Source organism: Maylandia zebra, linkage group LG9 (genome assembly GCF_041146795.1).
Source record: "Maylandia zebra isolate NMK-2024a linkage group LG9, Mzebra_GT3a, whole genome shotgun sequence".
Taxonomy (NCBI): Eukaryota; Metazoa; Chordata; class Actinopteri; order Cichliformes; family Cichlidae; genus Maylandia; species Maylandia zebra.
Window position 1 is genome coordinate 14,395,714 of NC_135175.1, and position 21,914 is coordinate 14,417,627.

The 21,914-nt window shown below is 42.0% G+C and overlaps 2 protein-coding genes and 1 long non-coding RNA gene across 5 annotated transcripts; 1 reads left to right on the plus strand and 2 right to left on the minus strand.

Annotated features, from left to right (window-relative positions):
• Nucleotides 1-239: 239 nt before the first annotated feature.
• zfhx2 (zinc finger homeobox 2) lies at nucleotides 240-14,033 on the minus strand. Of its 2 annotated transcripts, none has more exons than XM_004569550.5 (5): nucleotides 13,878-14,033; nucleotides 11,573-11,731; nucleotides 8,976-9,033; nucleotides 4,470-8,647; nucleotides 240-3,870 (listed from the first exon to the last, which is right to left on the minus strand). In XM_004569550.5, exons 1-5 carry the CDS (start codon nucleotides 13,881-13,883, stop codon nucleotides 3,466-3,468), a joined length of 4,806 nt encoding a protein of 1,601 aa, XP_004569607.2. In that variant the 5' UTR covers nucleotides 13,884-14,033; the 3' UTR covers nucleotides 240-3,465. The 2 variants fall into 2 exon arrangements, with proteins under 2 accessions (XP_004569607.2, XP_004569606.2); XM_004569549.6 differs by lacking the exon at nucleotides 13,878-14,033 and adding an exon at nucleotides 13,294-13,492.
• A 597-nt stretch (nucleotides 14,034-14,630) lies between these two features.
• thtpa (thiamine triphosphatase) lies at nucleotides 14,631-17,561 on the plus strand. 2 transcript variants are annotated; one of them, XM_004569546.6, is made up of 4 exons: nucleotides 14,631-14,764; nucleotides 16,445-16,514; nucleotides 16,783-17,262; nucleotides 17,363-17,561. In XM_004569546.6, exons 2-4 carry the CDS (start codon nucleotides 16,445-16,447, stop codon nucleotides 17,461-17,463), a joined length of 651 nt encoding a protein of 216 aa, XP_004569603.3. In that variant the 5' UTR covers nucleotides 14,631-14,764; the 3' UTR covers nucleotides 17,464-17,561. The 2 variants fall into 2 exon arrangements, with proteins under 2 accessions (XP_004569603.3, XP_004569604.3); XM_004569547.5 differs by having other exon boundaries at nucleotides 16,786-17,262.
• Nucleotides 17,104-21,902, minus strand: LOC143420277 (uncharacterized). The gene is made up of 4 exons (XR_013100084.1): nucleotides 21,773-21,902; nucleotides 19,026-19,309; nucleotides 17,323-17,478; nucleotides 17,104-17,228 (listed from the first exon to the last, which is right to left on the minus strand). It is a non-coding gene; the product is annotated as an uncharacterized LOC143420277 (long non-coding RNA).
• Nucleotides 21,903-21,914: the final 12 nt, after the last annotated feature.

Consider the following 21,914-nt stretch of genomic DNA (forward strand, 5'->3'; position numbering starts at 1 on the left):
TTACGCTTCTGCCCATTATATCGAATCAATCACAAGTAAACTGGCAAAGGTAGTTGAGCAAATTAATTCCAATCACATCTGAGTGTGTCACATAGATTGTCTCCCCCAGAGTGACCTTTGTTTTAAATATGCCACTCAAGCAAAGCTTCTTAGATGAAGTAATTCTTCCGTTAGGAGAATTAAACCTTAGTGACACACAAATAAATGCTTCAGCTGCACTTCAATCATTCGAGATATGCTTTGTTCTTCAATGATTTTATTTTCTGTATATCAAAGAAAGCATAATGGAGACCAAACACAAAAGGCAGGTACAAGTGAGGAGGAAAAATAAGCTTAATCAAAAATCTAACAATTCAGAACAACACTGCCACTATTATTGTTCAATATTCATAGGAATACCAGACTCTTTCTGAGCAGAGTGGTGGCATTTAAAACCATTATGAATCAATAATCAAAAACAGTGATGAGTAGTAATAATAAATCGTATAAGTAGTAGTACAGTTATAACAATAGTGATAATCAAAGTGACAATGAAACATAAGAGAATAAAAAGCAGATCTCCATAAAAACGTATCTAGTTTGGACAGTGCAACACCATGTCTATGTGTGTGCGCGTGTGTAATCCCAGTCTTGAGGATCAAGCACTCCAGTCCCTGCTTTACACACAAGATACAGTTTCCAACAGGAGTAAGAAATTATTAGTTGTCAAAGGACAGCATTACCCTCCTTGTTTCAAAAAAACCACACCGAGTGACTCTTAAATGTTGTGGTGATGGCTGTGTTCATTTGAAATGCCTGTAGCTTGTGCAAAAATTGTGGACTAGTGCAAGTGTCAAGCCGTGGGACGTCCTTTACAGTTTGCATTTGCGAACACCTCTCCTGCTCTCTGTCAACCTAAAGATTGCTTTTTGGTTTTTGAATGACAGAAAGCAAAGGGAGGATTACTTTGGAATATCAGGTTTTTTTTTTTTAATATATTTCTTTACAAAAAAAAGTTCATGTTTAGTTTTGCATTTTGTTAAAACTATCAATAGTAACATTAATATACAACTTAAATTGAAGGAAAACATCTTTAGTATGTTAAGTGTCCTTCAACACAGCACCATCTTATTAGCTCTCACTCCACACACTTTTTTTTTTTCTTTTAGGTTTCCTAATTTGCTTCCTAGATTTGAATATCTGTTTGTCCCTTAAGGATGCTTGTAATACCCAGCTGTCTCCCTTGTTGTGGTTTCAGATATTAGCTCTCGTTTCACAGCACAAACATTACAAGAATCACCCACTCTGCTTCAAAACTGAGGGGGGGAGGGGGAGGAGAAGAAAAAAAACAAAAACCCAAGAGGAAAACAAGTATGGGGAGGAGGGGGACAAACCATTTCAAACCCTGCTGTCTCAGTCTAGAGTTTTGGCTTTTGACCTAAAAAAAATATTAAAAAAAAAAAAAAAAAAAAAAAAAAAAGAATAAAGATCTGTTATGCCAGATTTGAATTGCTTTTTGTATCATTTGTATAAATATTGAAATGATTACAGAAATTCGTAACTTTGCTGTCTAAAGCCCCTTTCAGTGGTGACGGCATCCGTCGGCTCCTTGTCCGAATCGACATGCAGGTCACCTGTGTGTAAAAGGTAGTGCGCCAGCCTGGTTAACACTCAGGTATCACTTTGAGCGCGCGCGCGCACACACACACACACACGCACACACACACACACACACACACACACACACACACACACAGAGCATGCTGTTGGCAAGTTTTCTACACAGTTTGTAATCTGCTATACATTGAAAATATTCTTCTATGGTGCATTTTCATTAATCCCAAGTCAGAAGGGATGTGTTTCGGAGCCTGTGTAGGAGGGATGGGGAATCATCAGTCTTAGCAGCACCATGCAGCACACAAAAGTGACCTACAAAATGGGGGGTTAGCCATCCTTTTTTAAAGAGACTAGTGAAGCCAGGAATTTTAAGTCTGAAAAGGGCTTTATACATAGTATTCGCAAAAAAACCAAAAAACAAACAAACAAAAAAAAAAACCCAACACACACACACACACGGTGAGGAAATCAGCCCAATTTGTCAAATTCAGACTGAATTCTCCAACAGGAATCTCCCGGACTTGGACGTGTATCCGACAGTAGCCGTTTATTAAAAAAAAAAAAAAAAAAAAAAAAAAAAAGTAATCTTCACCCACCAGTCTGAAGAGCTAAATTCCAAAATGAGACGCACACATTTGGGTAGGAAGTGAAATTTACAGCAAACGTGTGAAAGCATGATAGTTTGTAATTCTACACCTTGGCCAAGAGATTGCTGACAACTTTATAAACATGTGACATTCACAAATATTCTCCCAAAAACAAAAAAACGTTAATGTAAAAGCATTTTGGAATAAAGCTCTTCTTCAATACGCCCAAGTATTATACTCACACCTAAAGCATGTTTCATTTGATTAGGGAAAAAAAAACAAAAATCAAAAAAAACAAAAAAAAAAAAAAAAACAACAACAAAAAAACTATTTCACTTTATATTAAGGCATCCAACATGCATCAGCGTATCCTTCCATAAAAGACACCTGCATTCGAATGCTTAAAAACATTTCAAAACAATGTAAAATGTGTCAAAGTGCGGTATGCCAAAGATTCTACTTCCCTCAGCCTCTTTTTGCGCTGCCTATTTGGATTGTCGTGAAACTATGAACATGAATATGGGAACAATTCAACAGCCCTATTCTCTCCAAAGTACCTCCTTTTATATCCCAAAGTAGTGAGTAGACAAAACTCTTCATTTCACCCTTCTGTGGCAATTAAAAAGGGTGGCGGTTAAGACCAGTTCTTTCTCTCCCAATGATTTAGTCCAGTCGTATTTTATCCAAGCAATCTTTGCCCTAAAAGTGAAAGTAGGCGTGAGAAAAACAATTCCACAGGAGCAAAGTGGGAGTTATACATGTCAGCATTTCCATGTTATCCCAAAAAGTGTTTCCCAAAAATCCCCCCATGGCCTCTGCCAAAAAAAGAAAGAAAAAAGAAAAAGGAAACACTTGCATCAGTTTTTAGGGTACAACAGCTCAAGCGTGGCAAGCTGAGTGCCTTTACAAATTATAGGAAGGTCATAGAAGTAAGGTAATACATAACCACAGGGTTAGGACCAAAAATGTCTGGATAAAATGAGGATTAAGGGAAGTCTGAGGAGGGTGGGGGTGTTATCACTTATCAGACAGCAACTGATTAAGTGACAAGCAGCAAGAAAAGAGTCTGCTGTTGTATTTGATACCAGGTGAGCTCTACAGATAACGAATATCAAGTCAGTGTAGGTTGAGCAAAGGATAGCGGGTGCAAGGGGGGAGCAAACATCAAAAACTAAAGAATATTAGTTTTTGAGGATTAGTGCTCAAATCTGTTTATTAAAATCTGAGGAGCCCAAATGGGTCCAACAATAGTCAGTGTGCAGACCAATCCTGATCTGAGTCTTTAACTGTTGCTGGTGGCCATCGCTGGAGGCAACTCGATTATTATCTCCCCTTCAGAACCACCGCCAGAGGTGGTTACAGTAGTGGAAAGAGCAGCACTGCTGGTTCCGCTCTTGTTGACGAGCGCCGTCGGCTGGCCAAAGTTAGTGGTTCTCAGGGTTGCCAGGTGACGCGGAGAGAAGACGTGGGCCCTTGCTGCAGCCCGGGATTCAAATGAGACGTTGCAAGCATCACAGCGCCCCGTCAGGGTCTCCTTTGGCACCGGCTGACCGGGCACTGGGGAAGCTGGAGGTTCGGTAACCATTAGCTGAACAGGCTTGGGCAGGATGGGTCGATTGGCCTTGAGAGCGCTGTACTGCAGGTAGCTTCCTGAGCTCATGTCTACCTTCCCGCCTGAAAGAGGAGACTGAGAATCCCACATTGGAGTGTGGAGATGCAAACAGAGAAGGAAAGGAGGTATGTTTAATGTTCAGAGTTTTAAAATGAACAAAGCAAAATTTAGGCTGTCTGGATATTTGCTGAGGACAAGTTATCAAGTTTCCTTAAATTTGAGCAATATTACCGAACTCAACCATATCAGCAACCTTATGTGTATAAAGTGGTAATCCCAAAAGACAAGAGTCAAGCAAGCTTGTCATTAAAGTAGTGAAAGCTAGTGAGGGAATTTGGAGCTTTTATTTGTCAGATATTTTTAAGTAGGATTACTGAAATACATGCCCATTGCTTTACTTTATCCATTTATGTCTCAACTGATTTTCCAGGGTAGAAATGGTTGAATGTAATACTCCAACACCACCTCTAAAACCGCACAGCAGACCGAAATAAAACTCTGATTCAACATATTTTTAAAGAAAAGCATGTGTTCCTACTCTCTGCATTACATTTGCAAATATAAACAGTAAGTTTGTATTTTTAACGATGTATCAATAAAAAAAAAAAAAAAAGAGGGAAAAAAAGTTGTTTGTTTTTTTAATGTCATTCTCATAGAAAAACTTGTCAGCTTACCATTTTCTCCTGCTGCAGCCTCCAGCGCTTCTCCTTCGCTCTTGTGTTTTGGAACCAAATCTGCACCACCTTGAGCGGCAGGTTGAGCTCAGTGCCAATTGCCTCGCACTCCATGGCGTTGGGATGGGCACAGGTCTCGTAACATGACTGCAGAATGGACAGTTGTAGGCAGGACAAATGAGTGCGTGGTCTACGGCTGGATGAGTGGGGCAGAAAGCTGCTTTCTGTTGGGCTTGATTTAGCTACACATGGGGTGGAAGGGCTGGCCACTTTGGCAGAACTAGGGGTGTTAGGGCTGACTGGTGCAATGCTGGGGGTGGGAGGAGGGGGGATGGTACGAGGAGCTGTGTGCGTAGGAAGAGCCAGTTGTTCTCTTGATAGAGTGTTGATCTTAATGGGGACTTTGGAAGTCCAGTAGTTCAGCCCATTCTGTTTTTGTGGCACCACTGCTGTGGCTGAAGGCCTGTTGTTGATGGGAGTTGTGGGGAGCTTCGGCACCATGCGGTTAGTGGTTCCTGGTCCAAGACCAATCTCATTTTCGTTATCCCGCTCCTCATCGGTCTTTTCTTCCTCACTCTCATCTTCTAGCTTTCGTTTCAGGGCTGGTCGTGGGGCAATTGGAATCAAATCCTTGGGTGGCACCAAGAGGACAGGGGTATTTGCTTTGGGTGCAACTTTAACCATGGTGATGTTGCTGGTGGTTTCGAGCGTGGTCTTTGGCACTGCAGAAGCACTGCTGCTCACAGGAGATGCTGTGGTGGAAGAAACGATCTCCTTCGGCTTTATAGGAACGGGGGATATTTTTTTCATCACAACTGGCGCTTGTTTGGCCAGTTCATTTACAGGCTCCCTCTCTGTCTTGATGAGGGTGCGAACAATCGGAGTAGTTGTAATTCCCCCGGTATTGTTTGTAGCAGGCTTGTTAGTGAATATGGGTTTGGAAAGAGGCCAAGTAAATTTGATGAGAGGTTTGCCAACTGCCGCCAAGGTCCCGTCGCCGATGAATCTGACCTCGCCTTTTCTTTCCCTTGCCCTCATGTTCTGGAACCAAATCTGAACCACCTTCTTTGGAAGGTGAACCCACTCTGAGATCTGTTCAAACTCATGTTTCCCAGGATTTGGGTCTTTGAAATAGCAGCCATACAGAATATCAAGTTGTTCTGCTTGTATGATGGTCCTTGAACGACGCATATCCCGGTACCTTTTTCCTTTGGACTTCCTCTGCTCCTGTTCTTGCTCCCTCTCCTTTTCTCGGTCCCTTTCCAATAGTGTGGTGTTCATTTTTTCTCCAGGCCTCATATAAATGCTAGACTTGGTCACATTACTGCAGTTGACCATGTTTGTAACATTGTTAGAAGAGGGCATGGCAGTAAGAGATTCCGGCTTAACCTGGACGACTACCAGACCTTTGGATGTGGGCCTCAGGCCAAGTCCGTCCAGCAACTGTCCCTTCTGTGCTGCAATTGTATCAGCCAGAGATGAGGACAGAGCAGACTTTGAGCTGTTTTTGCCCATGCTGAGATCAAGAGCTGACTCACAGTCGTCACCATTGGACAGGTAGTGGGAAGTTTGGTTTTGTGAGAAGAGAGATTGCGAGAGAAGAGAGTTGGAGAAGCGTGTGATGGTTGGTGGGTTGGGAAAGATGGGGACTTTGCTTCCATCCCCAACCACCGAAGGAGTAAGGGAGAGAACATAGGGGCTAAGAAATGGAGTAGAAAAGGGAGTGAATGACAAGGGAAGTGAGTGGAGAGCACCAGTTGGGATTTCAGAGGGATCTGCTGCATTGGACTGTGAGCTTGGAGGATCACCTTGGGCCTCCAACTCTAGATCTACATCTGGGTCTTGCCTTTCCTTTTTTAGCTCCAGATCATGTTCAAACTTCTCTCTCTGTTTTTTTCTCTTGGCCCCTTGACTACCTCCGCCATCCTCATCTTCGTATTCATCCTCTGCATCGGAAAGAAACACAGTCGTGGAGCGCAATACCTTTCCTCCAACTGAACCCTTATCGCCGTGGACCTCCCGCTGTGCTTCGTCTTTAGCAGGGCTTTCAGGATCATCTCTTAAAGACCCATTCTGACTTTCCTCATCTGAAACAATGACAGAAGTGTAGACCTCATTCTCTGAATCCGATGTGAGACAGGAATCTCCCTGACCCTCCCTTCCCAACTCCCTGTGTTTGCGTTTCCCTCTTGTACTAGACAAATCCATGGCCTGATTACTAAATGGTTCAGCATCATCCTCACCTTCTGCTATTATGAGTGAGCTTTCCTCGTCATCATAGTCATTATCAGAACTCTGACAATTTCTTGTAACACCGGTCAGCTGTTCCAACTCTGTCGCCCTCTGTCTTTGTTTTGTGTGTCTAGCTTGGGTCAGCCACCTTCGAACCTCTTCTTCAGAAAGACCCACCTCTCGGCCCAGCGCTTCACAGTCCTCATGGGGAGGACTTGCAGCATCAGCCTCACTACGTGACTCAAAGAAGGCCCAGAGAACCTCTGACTGGAACTCTGAAAGCACTGGAAGGTCTGGATAAATGGAATCCACTGTATTACAATGAAGACGATTTTGGCTGTTAGTTAAGGCATTGGTACTTGAGCTGGATTTTGGAGTGCCAAGAGAGCCACATGGGCTTGTGCCTGATTGGGATTTTTGAGGAGTAGAATCAGGACTAAGGGTAAGGTTTAAATTTACAGGACTGAGGCTCGAGTTGCTGGGCACAGATGCAGAAGGGGAGAGGTTGTTATTGCGGAGGCTCTTCTCTGTGCCCGCTGGGGAGAGATTCAGGCTAGCTGCTTTATCACCTTCCAGGTCCAACTGATTTGTTGAGCAGTCTCCATCTGTTGTGCTGTCTTCATGTGCCTTCCCATTGTTTTCATTATTCTCAACCTTTATGTTACTTTCTATATCAGAACACTGTGAAACGTCTGTACTGTTCTCCTCCTTATGTTTCTGGGCAGTACGGTTATGCTCATCTTTGACCTGATCAGAGATCTTTTCTTCAACAGTCTCATTTCTAGCCTCACTTTTTTGTTCTCTCTCACTCTTTAAAGTCTGTTTTTGCTCTTCCCCACAGAGCTGTATGTTTGTTGGAACTCCTGCAGAGGGCCACTGGTTCTGTAAGCTGTTAAGTCTTTGGGTTAGAAGGGCTTGCTGGGCTGTGCTGAGACCTACGAGTGGCACGCACTGGGTAAGGAGCTGGCCCTGCTGGTTCTCTTGGTGCTGCTGGGTTTGGGCTTGGAGCCCATTTAAGATCAAGGGCATGACCATTTGAGGCTGAGGCACAAGCTGAGGTGCAGCGGCACCAGGAGCAGCACTAGCTGCAAACAGGGAGGGGAGGAGGGAGTGTGACAGCGTGTTGGGACTGGAAGTGAGGAGGGTGAGAAAGGCCGAGACCGCCTGAGCTGAGGCCACAGGGGAAGTGAGGAGGGAGGGAGCCACTTGTGAAGTTGGAATCTGCTCGCCTTCTTTCGCAGCAGTCACCATCAACGTCCCAGGAGCAGCACAGTTGGTGGAGGTAGCTGACTGACTGCTTCCACTTTCCGACGTGGTAACTACTGGGTTGGCAGCGCTGCCTCTCAAACCAGCAGCAGCCACTGCGCTGTTTGCAGCATGTGCAGCAATTCCAGCATTTCTGCTGCGGGTCTGGTGCAAGACAGATTTCATATGGCTCTCAAGGGTGATGGCATGATTGTAGGAGACTCGACATACAGAACACTGGTAGGGTTTGTTTGATATATATGGCCGAGACAGGATTGGAACTGAAGGAGTTTGGGGACTACTTTCTGCACCTTGTTTTCCAGAGCCTGTTGTCATTCTCTGAATGTGGGATGCAGAGTTGTAATGAACACTCAAGGCAGTTCTGCTGGGAAAACTTTCCAAGCAGGCATTACATTTGAATGAACGGGTGTTATTTTCAGCTGGCACACAGTTTTTACCAACTGACTTTTCACTAGCGTCTGGGATTTCTGTGTTTTCAGTTGCATTTTGCTGTTTGGCTCCTGTAAGTGGATTTCCCTCCTCTTCTGGCTCGGCTTCAGCTTCACCTCCCTCCTGTTCCATTATTCTCTCTTCCTCCATCTCTTTGTCTCCAAGCGTCTGGGTAGCGTCTGAACTCTTGATAGATTTGCAGGGGTCTGAAGTGATGTCTTCAGCAGGCTTCAGTTGTGAAGACTCAGCATCTGATAAGATAAATACACAATGAACAATCAAAATCAAATCAGTGGTGTAGTAAACAATAAATGTACATTTACATACGGCATGTAATTTGTATAAGTGAGAGGATTTTCCACTCCAAAAGCATGCTCTAACCTTACTCTTCGAGCCTCCTTTTGTCTTTACATAGTTTTAAAATAGATTATCACCATCAATCAGTAAAGGTCAACCAAGTTAAAGTTGTTGAGATATCCAATTAGTGCGGTTACGACAACAACGGGCATGTGTTATTATCCTTTCAATTTTATAGTTTACTTCTCATGTGTTAATTACAAAAACAAGCATCACTCTCACCTGAGGACTTGTGAGCGCCTTTGTCCTCGTCTACACGGGCAGCCCGTTTTAGAACAGCCTGATAACAGAAAAGGAGAGAGTCAGCAAAATTTCCATAGCAAACTTGACTGCGGAATGGCTCTTTCGAGATGAGCTGAATGCTATAATGTAGCTTCTGTGAAGCACAACATTTGGGTGTGACTCATTGATGTGTGGTTATATTACACATAGCGAGCCTGCCTTTAATTTGCAAATTACCCTTCAGGCATAAATTAAGTAGTCTTTGATCAATTGAGCCACCAGTAAAATTCCCTTCATTTCTTAACATTATACACAACTAAACCATCGTGGTTCTTTACAGACTGTTCACAGAGATGCTTACTTTTTCAAATGTGATGGCTACTTAAATACTTTCAAAGTGACATACTCGGTAACAGGCTAAGCCAAACAATGAGATGTTCAAACTATTTAAACAACGATCACAGTCCTGACTACACAAAGGGGATATGCACAAACAAGTCATGAAAACAGAAATTACTTCAATCACATTTTAAACTACTATTAATTACAGTAGTGTGCAAAAGTCTTGCGCTAACACAGAAGAAAATATCAGTTTAAAGCAAGTTTACACAATTCTAAAAAGTTTTAAAATCAATATTTGGTATGACCACTTTTAACCAGTAACACAGCCTGAACCCTTATCATTGCTTTAAGTAGTATTAAGAAATAGTTCTCCAGGCATCTCGAAAGACATTCAAAGCATTTCTTTGGATGTTGTCTGACTTTTTTTTCCTGTTATCTACCAAGATGATCCCACACAGCTTCAATAATGTTGAGGTCCGGGCTCTGGGGAGGCCAGTCCATGACTGAATGTTTCTTTGTGTTCTTCTATCCAAATATTACTTCACCGGCAGTGTGTTTGGGATTACTGTCATGCAGCAAAAATTAACCACTTCTTAAAATATATTGCATGGTAGCTCAAAAATCTGACATTGCTTTTCATAATTCATCATTTTCACAAGATCCCCAACACCAATGACTGAAATGCAGCTCCAAACAATGACAGGGCCTCCACTGTGTTTTAAGGATGATCACTGTTGTACTGTCCTAGCCTCCTCTATAAAATACTGATAATAATTTCAGTGAAAAAAAAAAAAAAAAAAAAAAAAAAAAAAAAAAAAAAGTGGATTCTTCATTCCTTAAGATCTGTTGACACAGATTTACAGTCTATTTGTGTACTTTGTCATACCTCAGCTTTTTCTCTCAGTTTCCTTTACTCAATGATTTTTTTTGACAGACACCCTTCCACTGAGACCATTTCAGATGAGGCTTCAGTGATGGATCAACTGAAGGGCCAGATGCACCTCTCAGGTTCTGTGTCAGGTCTTTACTAGATTGTCCCGCCAATTTCCTAAGGACATGACTTTCAGATGCTATTCATCATAGTTTTAGAAGGCTACCACTTCTTTTGTCCTCCACTTGTCCAGTTTACTCAATTTTTTAAGGGCACACTGCACACCATGCCATGAAGGGCTCACCCTATCGGTGAAAAATAAATAAATAAATAAAGCTGGTTCCTGTTATCTTTGATCTTGGACATTTTTAAATAGTCACCTAAAGAAATGAGAACAAGTGTGTTTTTGTGACAAGCTGCTAGTAACAAAGTGTCTAAAAATACATTTTAAAAATGGTTCTTAGTCAAGTTCTCCGTTGTGTAGACAACATTCAACACAGTTTCATCCCTTCAGTTAGGTGCTATAACAAACAAACAAAACATTTGTTTGTCCATGTACTGACCATTTCCTCTGAAAATGGTCAGTACATGGACTAAAGAAAAGGCGAGTAAAAAAAAAATTAGCCAATGCTCAAAGAAAACCTTTCAAAGACCTTCAGAAAGTTATATATATATATATAAATAAAATGACACATACACAGAGAGGAGTGACTCAATACTTTGCACGGTACTGCATATACTACTGAGATCTATGTATCACCAATGGTTGTATAGAAATACATTTTTCCTCTTGATTTTAAGTAAACGGTATTACAAATTAAGAATTTAACTGGCTTAGTTGTGTTTTCCATTGCTTAACAATGCCAATTTTCTAATGCATTTCATACTATGCCAGCTACAACAGAGAGGAAACTACAATACCTCAGCACTAAACACTGGCGCACTGGTTTTATTTTAACAGTAGATTACAGTCTATCTCTGACCACTGTTCCTCTTTGACAATGTATTTTTCCTGTTTTGCATTCATCACCATGACTTCTGATACTTCTGTGCTTGCCTCGTCACTTAATTAATCATGCATTTGTTACCCCAGCATTTATAGCATCGACACTAAGGCTTGTGTAACTTTCCTGCCTCAAAAGCAACTATTAAGTTGGATAAGCATCACAGGAAAAATTTTTTTAAGAAGTTGTGAATTTGATTTAAGTTATTATGTCTAATCCCTGTATAACAGCCAGGAAGAGGTGAGATCATTAAACATTATGCACGTAACTGATATATTACCCAATATAATCAGGCTGTATAACAAGAGGAAGGAGGGGGGAAAAACATGAACTCAGCCATAATTTGACATACTTTGGCCATAATGCCATGCCACACTTACAATATCCAGCAACCTGTCGACACACGATGAAAGCACGCTGTGTTGTTGGGTGAGATGTAGAGATAGGGAAGATCTGTCTGATTGCCCTTTTTGGCACAGGGGGCACAACCACTCTGCCACCCCATTCCTTTCACTGCACACCGCCTCTCCAGACTCCTCCTAACAAACACAAATAGACGTTTGAGAATCCTGCCCTTCAGGAGTGGTTTCTTTGCGAAAAAGAAAAACAAAGCAAAACAAAACAAAAATAAATGATGCATAAAGTATTTCATAGAAAAAGAAAGAAATTAAGATGTGATGCAATAACTGCAGTTTATGAAAGGGACGGACCAAGCTCAAGGAGGGAGTTAGACACAGACCAAGACAAACTGTTACTGGATGAATATCCACGTCAATAAATCTAATCACAAATAAGTACCTCAGTGTCACAAGAGTTGCACTTCTAACTTTCTAAAGAGATTGCTATTATTTGTCCACAACGACCAATTACACATCAACTCAAACTGTTTAAGTGGCAGCTTTGTAATGTAAATGAGTACACCTCACACTCGTAGATGAATTTACAAGGCACTGATGCGAACTCAAAGTTGCTCCTGGATACAAGATCGACTTAATAAACATATCTTTGTTGCCATTCTGACAATAAATCCGTACATACAATACCGAAATAAATGCAGAATAACCAGAGGAGCACACTCGATGCAAATCATAACATGCACTGCCCGAATTTACAAGTACCCTGTCTCTCAGATCACAAATATCCCCACTGGTTTTGACTAATACGAGGAACATGTGCCCAGCATACTGCATATATTCTGATACCACACTGTACTCGCTCACCGTGCAGGATTAAAAAAAATAAATGAAATACTCGGGCTCCCATACAGTCTTAAGGAAACCAAACAAACCGCTGGTAGTGTGAATATTACCACAGAGCTTTCATGTATACTTCGGCTAAAATTCACAATCAAAGGTGCAGCGGAAAAACACGGGAATTCGTGCCCATGAGGAGAAATACCAACACAGCTCCCATCCTCACTTCCTCGTCATGCCAATTAGCAAGCTAGCAGGGTTATATGACCAGATAATATTTCGACGAGTCTACATCTGCAGAGTGTATCGCGTTTAATAGCTCCTAGTCACGAGTTTAATCATCAAAAGCAGAAGACCTACCTAAACTGGCATCTTCTTGGCCGTAGTTGGCTAATTAACGAGCAGCCTAATTAGCTATGCCGAGCAGAGACGAATCAATTAGCTAGCAAGCTAGGCGCTGTGAAGCCCCCCCTGTAACGTCGCATTACAGTGGTGTTTCTGGAAACGCTGGCTGCCAGTTAGTTTACTGAAAATAAAAACCTGCAGTCACAGCCACACTTCTCCGAAACTGTAAAAGACAAGGCAGGCGTCCGCGTAATCTCGCTCCTGGCTCTCTCGGTTAAGGCTGAGCGATGATTAAATTAATAAACAAAAAGGAGGGGGTGGGGGGCTGTGCTATTAACAGTCGTGTCACTTTGCTAGCTAGCCTGTTAGCAGGCAGAGATAATTAACCGCTCCTCAAACTGTCTCCCAACTGGCCGCTCTACACTCCCTACAAAACTCTGCCTCGGCCAGGTGGGGAAACTGCAGCTTCAATAACCGAGCGAGTTTACCCAGGATAGACGATAGACTCATAGGCTTCATATTAAAATAAAAAACAAAACCTCGGCCTCGAGTTATTTCCTTACCCCTCTGATTATAGGCTGCCAGTCGGGCATCTAGTGTTGCACTGCCCGCCGCCTGCTGCTCAACAGCGCAAATTGAGGCCTAGCCGGACTAAAGCCATTTAATTAATGAACGTGGGCTCCGCTTACAGATGTGTTAGAAGCACTCGCACCCCCTCCTCCCTCGCCGCCCAGCAAGACCCCCTTTTTGGACGCGTCCTAGCGCTCAAATCCATACCTTAAACACTCACGGTGCAACACATGGCCATTTAAACTAGCGTTTTAAGAGCTTCGAGCCGTAATTGGCGAAAGAATTAGACACCGAAAAGCGAGTTAAAAAAGCAGAGTACGTGCGCGGCGGTCGCCTCGACGATGGGGGTGGTGTAGGGAGAGCCAGGCAAAAGAGAGAGACGAGAGGCGAGAGAAAAAAGTTTGGGATTTAATGTTGGATTTCTATGAGGGATCGGATTAGTATGGGGCACGATCCGTCGTTTGCTCGATCCTGTAGCAGTCGCAGGCCACTCTCCCCGCTCAAATCGGCACAATTAACCGATCGCGAATGGCGTTTAATTAAGTTCGGAGCAATTAGCTAATGCGTTTTTTTTTACCTGCATGGTCGCCGCTCCAGCACACGCACGCACACACACACGCTTCCTCTGTGGCTCCTCAGAAGTGAAAAGTTTTCTTGCCTGCCCTCCCTCCCTCTCTCTCTTTCTCTCTCTCTCTCTCCTGTTCTCCCCCTCCCTTCATTCGCCCTATCCCTCTCTCCTTCCCCTCTTCCCTCTAGTAAACAGACCACAGCTCCCCCCGAGGCTGATTGCTGACATTCAGAGGGGACAGACACGGCAATCAAATCCCTTATGTAACCCCGCAGATATTACAGATAATTAATGTATGTTGAAACACTGATCGCTTATTATTGGGTAATAGAATTAATTAAGACAAAGAGAAAAAGGGGGAAATGGAGGATGAATGATATATTCATTTAGAGAGGTGGTGGGGGGAGAAAGAAATATCTTAATGCTCAAATTACACGGAATGCCCCTTAAATGCGAGAGCTCTTCCTCATTTTCACATTAAAAGGTGAATAATAAATGAGTCCCCATTCTGCCAACTTAGATTGTCACAAAGAGTGTGACGACTTAATTAAAGCTGAATAATGGAGATGTGACCGCGGAGCTTCCCTTCGCCGGCCTCCTCACACCCTCCTCCGCACGAATTCTGACATGTTTTCACTCAAACTATAGGTGTGGCGCACATCAACAGCCGACTATGTGGGATAAATATTTATGAAGCGGAGCGGATTAAAACTGCACCATCTGTATGTCCCCTGCGTTTCTGGGACAGGAAGTGATTTTCCTGAATATACCAATAGGTGTCCTTAATTGCGCCTGTGCGAAATCAAACGTTGCTGACGTGTAGAGGTCGCACGGATTGAGCTTTTTCTCTGATTTCAAAGCCGAATTGTTTGGAGTGAAGGAGCTGATGCGTGAAGGTGTGTGACGGTACACTTGGTGTTTTTTTTGGAGACTCTGTGGTTCATATTGTTGATTTTGACATGTAGCTCCCGCACGATTCCACAGCAGCTGCACCGCCTGGGCTGAACGGCTCGAGTGTGATAATTAGACCGGTGTAACTTACTAATGGAGATACGTTTTTTGTTATTTTGTAACATACATAGGTTACATTATAACATTTAAGGACAGTCAATAGTAACTGGGGTGGCTGTTTAAGTGGAAGAAAGTTAGCATATCATTAGCAATAGCACAATGTAAACAACCTTTTACGAGGAAAGACATTTATGTATATAACCTAATTTTAGTCAAAATATAGAAAACTAAAGGTTATATAATTTTCTTAATATTATTATATTAGTATAACTGTATTATTACTGATGCTTGTACTGTATTTCAGTGTAGAGCAGGTTAAATTACAGGCTGAATTTTGGCAGTACTTGCCAGCCACTTAGGTATACCTTGCTAGTACTGGATTGGATTTTTTACATTTAGAGCTGCCTTAATTCTTCATGGCATACATTCAACAAGCTGTGGAAACATTCCTAAGAGATTTTGCTCCACATAGACATGAAAGCATCACACAGTTACTGCCGTTTTGTCCAGCTGCACTTGCGTTCCCCCCACATCCCAAAGGTGCTCTGCTGTATTGAGATCTGGTGAGGGCATTTGAGTACAGTAAACTCACTTTTATTAAGAAAAACAAAAAATAACACTTGCTAGCTCGTTGTTCACGCTAAATTCTGACCCCACCATCGAGCAATGGAGGGCCATCAAATTAGTTAACATTTTTCCCGTAGTACTCAAGTAGGCTGTGGTGTTTAAGCCATGTTCAGTTGCTACTAAGAGGTTCAAAATGTGGCAACAAAATGTTCCCTTCACCATTACACTGCCAGCAGCAGCCTGAACTGTTAATATAAAGCAGGATGGATCCATGCTTTCTTGTTTACACTAGTTTCTGACCCTACCATCATGATGTCACAGCAAAAATCGAGGCTCATCAGACAAGGCAATGTTTTTCTAGTCCTGTTCTTAGCTTGCTGTAGCCTGTCTGCTTCAAGGTTTGACTTGTTGTGCATTCAGAGATGCTCTTGTGCATACCTTGGTTGTAGCAAGTAGTTCTTTGACTTTTTCCTTCCTATTAGCTCAAAGCAGTCTAGCGATTCTCCTCTGACCTCTGGCATCACCAAGGTGTTTTCACCCAGTGAACTACTTCCCTCTGGATGTTTTCTCTTTCTCAGAAGGTTTTTTTTTGGAAACCCTAGAGATGGTTTTGTGTGAAAATCCCAGCAGATCATCACTTTCTGAAATACTCAAAGCAGCCTGTTGGCTAATTAACAATCTTGTCACATTCAAATTCACTTTAGTCACCTTCCTTCCCGTCTGTTGCTCTGTTTGAACCCCCAACAGGTCATCTTCACCACCACTCATCAGCAGTGGTGTTACAGCAACATAACAAAACATTTCCCATAACACAGTCAGTCTGTGCTTTCTGCCCACCAATGAGAGCATTAACTCATCATATACAACATACACCATTCTATTTATATCACTCCTACAGTGACTTTAAAGTAGACGTGGGCGTATTTGCAGTGCATTACACTATCACTTTGGATCTCACCATGTTTTCTTTCTTGTTTTTCTTGTTTGTTTTCTTTTAGATGAGTGTTGAAGTGGAAAGGAAATTTTTATGCAATGCCGACACCCTGAAAAAACTGGAGGAGATCGGGGGTATGTGTTTAATTTGTCCGCCACACATTTACACATGAATCCAGTCAGATCGGAGGCATTTATCTGACGCTCTGATCCACGACGAATTATAAACGGCCACTGAAAGGCTTTTCCAGCATTTAATGGCACTAATTCCTGTGGTTGTTGTCTAACTGTAGTGACACTGGCCATCTGTCTTTGGTTAATGATGAAGTTTAATTATCTGTATCAGCCTTTTTACATTTTATTTATTAAATTATCTATTTTAAAAAATCCCTTTTTCCATCAGCAGTTTGCGTTGGCCAACAGCAGATTCACGACCAGTATTTCGATACTCCTGAGTTTCACCTGACTTTGAGGGACATGTGGCTGCGTAAACGTAAAGGATGCTGGGAGCTCAAGTGCCCGACAGCAGAAGCGCAGAGCGGGAAGCAGGGTGAAGCAGCAGCATCGCTGTGCACCCGTTACAAGGAGATAACCAGCCTGCCTGAAATTCACCTGAGAGTCAAAGAGGTCATAAAACAGGACAGAGAGTCAGAGGCGGCCTTCTCACAGGAAGATGAGTCGTGGCTGAGCAAACTGGACCTGGTGTGCTTTGCAGAGTTTACAACAGCACGGTGCTCGTTTACTTTAAAGGAGGAGGGCGTGCAGATCGATCTGGACCAGGCTGACTTTGGCTATCATGTGGGGGAGATAGAAGTCCTCATATCAGAGGGAGGAGATGAGCAGGCTGCACTGGAGAAGATCAGAAAAACGGCAGAAAAGCTGGGTATACGCTCTCAAACATTTAACACATCCACTGCCTTATACTGTGTATTATTAAGCGTACCTGTGAAGTAGTGAAGACTTTTTTCTCTTCTTTTTCACAGGGCTTACTGGAGATCAGCGAGTTAAAGGAAAAATGGATGTTTACCTCAAAAGAAATCACCCTGAGCACTATGCAAAACTGCTTAGTGAACACATCCTGTAAGAGATCATACTGCATCTGTACAAATATGGGAACAAAAAAAGGTCTTATTTACTATAAAAGGTAATATTCTGTAATAAAGTATAGATTTATAAACTCAATTGCTACGTGAACTTTTTGTATGTGAGGTTATGTTTTAGGGGGTTTGGGGATGGGTTTGGGCATTCGATCAGAGTTTATATTAATTTATCGCTAATGATGACAATGTTTTCTTACCGAGAGTAAAGATGTGTACTCACAAAGAGGAGGAACTGGTTTGTGACATGTGGCAGAGGATCTTCTGATTGCTCGGCACACATTTATAGAGTGATGAAACCGTCCCATTGTCTTTTCAAAGAAACTTTCTTCACAGTATTTAAATCTGAATGTCTCACTAAAAACATTTGCACTTGAATGTTCTGGCGTTCAGAATTTGACTTGTTATATGTAGATACATATCTTTTGACGTATGCCATGCTTTGCAAGCAGTCACCTTTACGAGAGACTGTTTTTGGAGGCACTAATTAGTTTGTCATGTCCACGTCGTTATTAAGTAACTATTAAGTAATTACACAATGATAAATGAATACCTACAGTTGGTTGTGTGTATGTGGGCGGAGGGTGCAGCTATGTTTGTATTCCTGTCTGTATGAGAACATTTAGTGACATTAATCCATTGTCCATCCTCTTAATCCTAAAATAAACCATCAGGTGCCAAACCCTACCCAAATCCTAGTTTTAACCCTTAAAACCCAAATTATAACCCCAACAAAACAAAAGCCTCCTGTGCACAGCCACATCTCAAACAGGCACAATCACACACATTTAGTGAGTGTATCCTTGTAGCTGCACTCCTTCCAAAACAGTAACTTCCCTGCATGTTGCACGTTCAGGTCACACCTGTAAGTTGAAGCTATGGATAAATAGGGTCCAAATAGCCTGTTTTAGATCCAATTTAAGACCCAGGAAGCACAGAACAGGTTGCAAAGAACAGAGTGAGGACTGCAACCTTTCAACTAAACAAAAACATGTTCTGCTACTTAAGTCAAAATAGCTATTGCGCAGCATCTTGATTGTCCCAGAAATATTTCCTCCTTCAACCTATTGTTTACATTTACAGTTACATGCATTGTTAGAGTTATTATCATCTTAAATCTGATCATGAGAAAATGTTTGCCTGCTTCAGAGACACACAAGGGGCTGCACTGAGCGTGTTGTTCACGGTGAGAAAAAAAAGTGCTCCAGTGATGTCATTAAAAAGCTTCCCGCCTCATGACTATCTGTTTGTTTTCTTCAAAAAGATTTCTTTGTTATGATGTGTACCAGAGATTAGATAGAAATCAGTCAGTTCAGTGATGGTTACAGAAAAAGGAGGGGAAACACACAGTTAGAGGACAAACTGTGACTTTAAGTTTGGCTCTTTAAGCTCCATCACTTCTGTCTGTTAACGACAACATTTCTAATAGTCCTGTGCAATATCTACTTAATGGTGATATATTCATTAGCAAGAGGAAAACACTGTATATTTTAAGCTACAAAGAAAAATTCATGTTCTTGCACGTCAGCTTGTATCAATGATAAATTACCAGAGTCATCCATGGATAATCCTCTTTTGTTTTGGGTCATGTCCAGTCAGGTGGATGCAATGGAGGAGGATTCTCAGAGGTGTAGACTGGTTCTCCTGCTGATTAGGTCTCTGCACCTGTTGTAGGCAGATCCACCTGGACACCTGGAATTCACACCACACACACCATGGCTTCTGCTGTGCACAGACAGCTGGTCTTGTTCACAGGAAGACTGCACAGGAGGCCAACTTCATGCAGGAGTTGTTACATAGGCAGTCCTGTGTCATGCAGAATGTAGATGATCCCTTAATTTAAAAAGAAAACAACCCATCATCATCTACCAATCAGACATGCAGTGGATCGATTCCCAGCTAAAAAAGTATCCTTGAGCAAGTACTAGCCCTTTGAGTTTCCCCTGATTCATCCATCAGAGTGTGAGTGTGTGAAAATGTTAGCTAAAGGTGTGTAGGTATAGATGAAAGCACTGCATGACGCTGTATGTGACTGGGTGAATTAGATTTATTATACAAAGCACTTTGAGTGCTCAAACTGAGTAGAAAGTTGCTGTATAAGCACCAGTCCTGTTATCAGGGGCGGATCTAGGGGGAGGGGCTTTGTTTTCTTAGAAGAGATAACGATATAATAATTAGTTATTATACCTCTGTACCATTTACAGAGGTATGTGCTACCCTGTGTAGATCTCTTGCTCCTCCTTTGTTCTCACATGTAAAATTTTCTAGATCAGTCACTGCCTGTTACCACTTACAGTTTCCATGTACAGTGATCACAACAGAAGTCTGAATGTTTCAAACTGCAACAACACTTATTTAATGGACACCACGGCCCATAAGTCAGGAGGTCATACTTGTAGCAAAGGAAACACAGAGTAAACCTAAGGCAGTCTGCATACGCTTACAATGTGATAGATGTTGGAGCAGAAATTTATTAGCCATACATCAAAACCAAGAGTAAATTCTGCTGAGGTTGTTTGCATTTTATATCTGGTGAAAAAATATGAGTGGTTCACTCCTATAGGCAGTTTAGAGTCACCAATCATCATTTAAAACAATAACTCTTAAAGCAGTGATTATTAAATAATGGATGATTCCTAACAATATTATAGCCTGTATCCGAGGCTGTTTTGTGCCTATAAATGTCCCTCCTCAGATATAACTTGCATGATATCCACTGGTGTTTGGTAAATAATAAAATAAATGTACTGTAAAACATGTAACACATGAAATGAGTCCGTTTTCAGCCCATGGCCCATCTGTAAGTGAGAGGCCCTGGATTAGTGGTTCAGCTGTTGGTATGTTGTTTGAATCTTCCTGTACGCTGTCAGCAAATTGTTTAGCGATAAAGAGCTTGCAGACATGTCATGAATTCAGAAGTCACATGTTGTGGGCTTTGATGACTCAGACCTTCTTCTCTTCATATTCACACATTATTTGTTGTGACACTCTCTGGAACACATTCCAAAATGTAGATTTTAGAGGCTAAGGTAGTTCGGTTAGTTGAGCCCCACGTCCACACAGTGGCCCTGGCAGCCAAATCCTGGGGGACTGGTAGACTGTTTTGTAGGACCTAAATAACGCAGGTGTCAAAAAATAGACGGGTTATTAAATTATAGGACCCCCGCCTTTCGGGAATAGATGACAAACACCTTCTTTACCATGAGCAACCTCAGACTTGATTCATTATGTTGAGGTGACACAGGAATGAGCAGTACAGTCGTTCACAATAAATAAAATAGATTGCTTAGTGGCACTTTAAGTTGCTTAGCTTGACATGTTATCATTTTTAGTTTCCTTCCACTTTACTCTGTGTGCTGCTGTTTTCATTTTAGTTTGAAGAGAAGAAGGTCCCCCCCCCCCCCCCCCCCCACCACCACCACCACCAGACACACACACCCAAAAAATAAATACATAATAATATGAAAAACTAAATTTACTAGCCAGAAGAGTCCAAGTCCATTCATTACGAGCGCCTTCAGTGTACGACTACAGTCTAATGTTTATCGTTATGTTAAAGTTATGTGAAGCCTATATGGGCTGTACATGCTCTGGACATATAAATATACGACATACATTACGAAATATTCTAATTATATATTATATATATTCTAATTATATTATATAATCCATATAGATTATATTTATTATATTTCTTTCACAAAATAAAATAATAAAATTATAAAATAATATATTTGAGTAAAAATTCCTGTAGATGGCCAAAAAAAAGCCCCCCAAAAAACATCTGGTTTATCTTCTACTCTAAACTTTATTTAAACCTGTCAATAAATATTTTTATTTTTTTAATAGCTTCACGGTAAACTGTTGCTGGCAGCTGGTCACGTGACGTTGAAAGGGCAAGCGGGGGGGCACGCGCAGGGTTTTTTCATACTTTTGTAAACAACATGGCGATTCACGGACCTGCTCTGCTAGCAGACTGATCAAACACCGTGTTCTCAGACCTCCGGCTCTCTAGCTTTGTGAGGGGTTTCTGTTAGACGGTGCGGAAGTTGCACACCGAGCACACGGTCCAGTACGCGGAGAAACGACAAAGAGGTGGACCGACGAGCTGTCAAAAAGATCGTTTGACAGTCCAACGGTAGCCAAATGTTATCGTTAGCATTATCAGCTAGCTCGAACTAAATCTTCCCCAAGCATTTTAAACACGACGAGCTAATGTGCAATACACGGATGGTTAGTTTGTATTGAAGGAGTGGAGAGGTTTGCGCCAGTAACTTTAGCTGTTATAGGGCTTACGCCGTATCCAGGAAACATTATTTCCTAGCTGCTGTGCTTCTCGTCCCTCTCCAAGGTGTCTGGGATCACGTGACGTTGTCAGGTAACCCTGAAATTGTTGTTACACGTCTCGTTATTCTCTCTGGTAGGCCATCTTCAGTCT

Bases quoted from the DNA above. Each gene is read 5' to 3' on its own strand.
- zfhx2 (XM_004569549.6), bottom strand. From the start codon at position 13,323: ATGCCCGACTGGCAGCCTATAATCAGAGGG. The intron at 11,732-13,293 runs GTAAGGAAATAA...TGTGTTTGTTAG, and splicing joins GGCAGCCTATAATCAGAGGG to GAGGAGTCTGGAGAGGCGGT. The intron at 8,648-8,975 runs GTGAGAGTGATG...TTATCTTATCAG, and splicing joins AGGCGCTCACAAGTCCTCAG to ATGCTGAGTCTTCACAACTG.
- thtpa (XM_004569546.6), top strand. From the start codon at position 16,445: ATGAGTGTTGAAGTGGAAAGGAAATTTTTATGCAATGCCGACACCCTG. The intron at 16,515-16,782 runs GTATGTGTTTAA...TTTTTCCATCAG, and splicing joins AAAACTGGAGGAGATCGGGG to CAGTTTGCGTTGGCCAACAG. The intron at 17,263-17,362 runs GTATACGCTCTC...TCTTTTTCACAG, and splicing joins AAAAACGGCAGAAAAGCTGG to GGCTTACTGGAGATCAGCGA.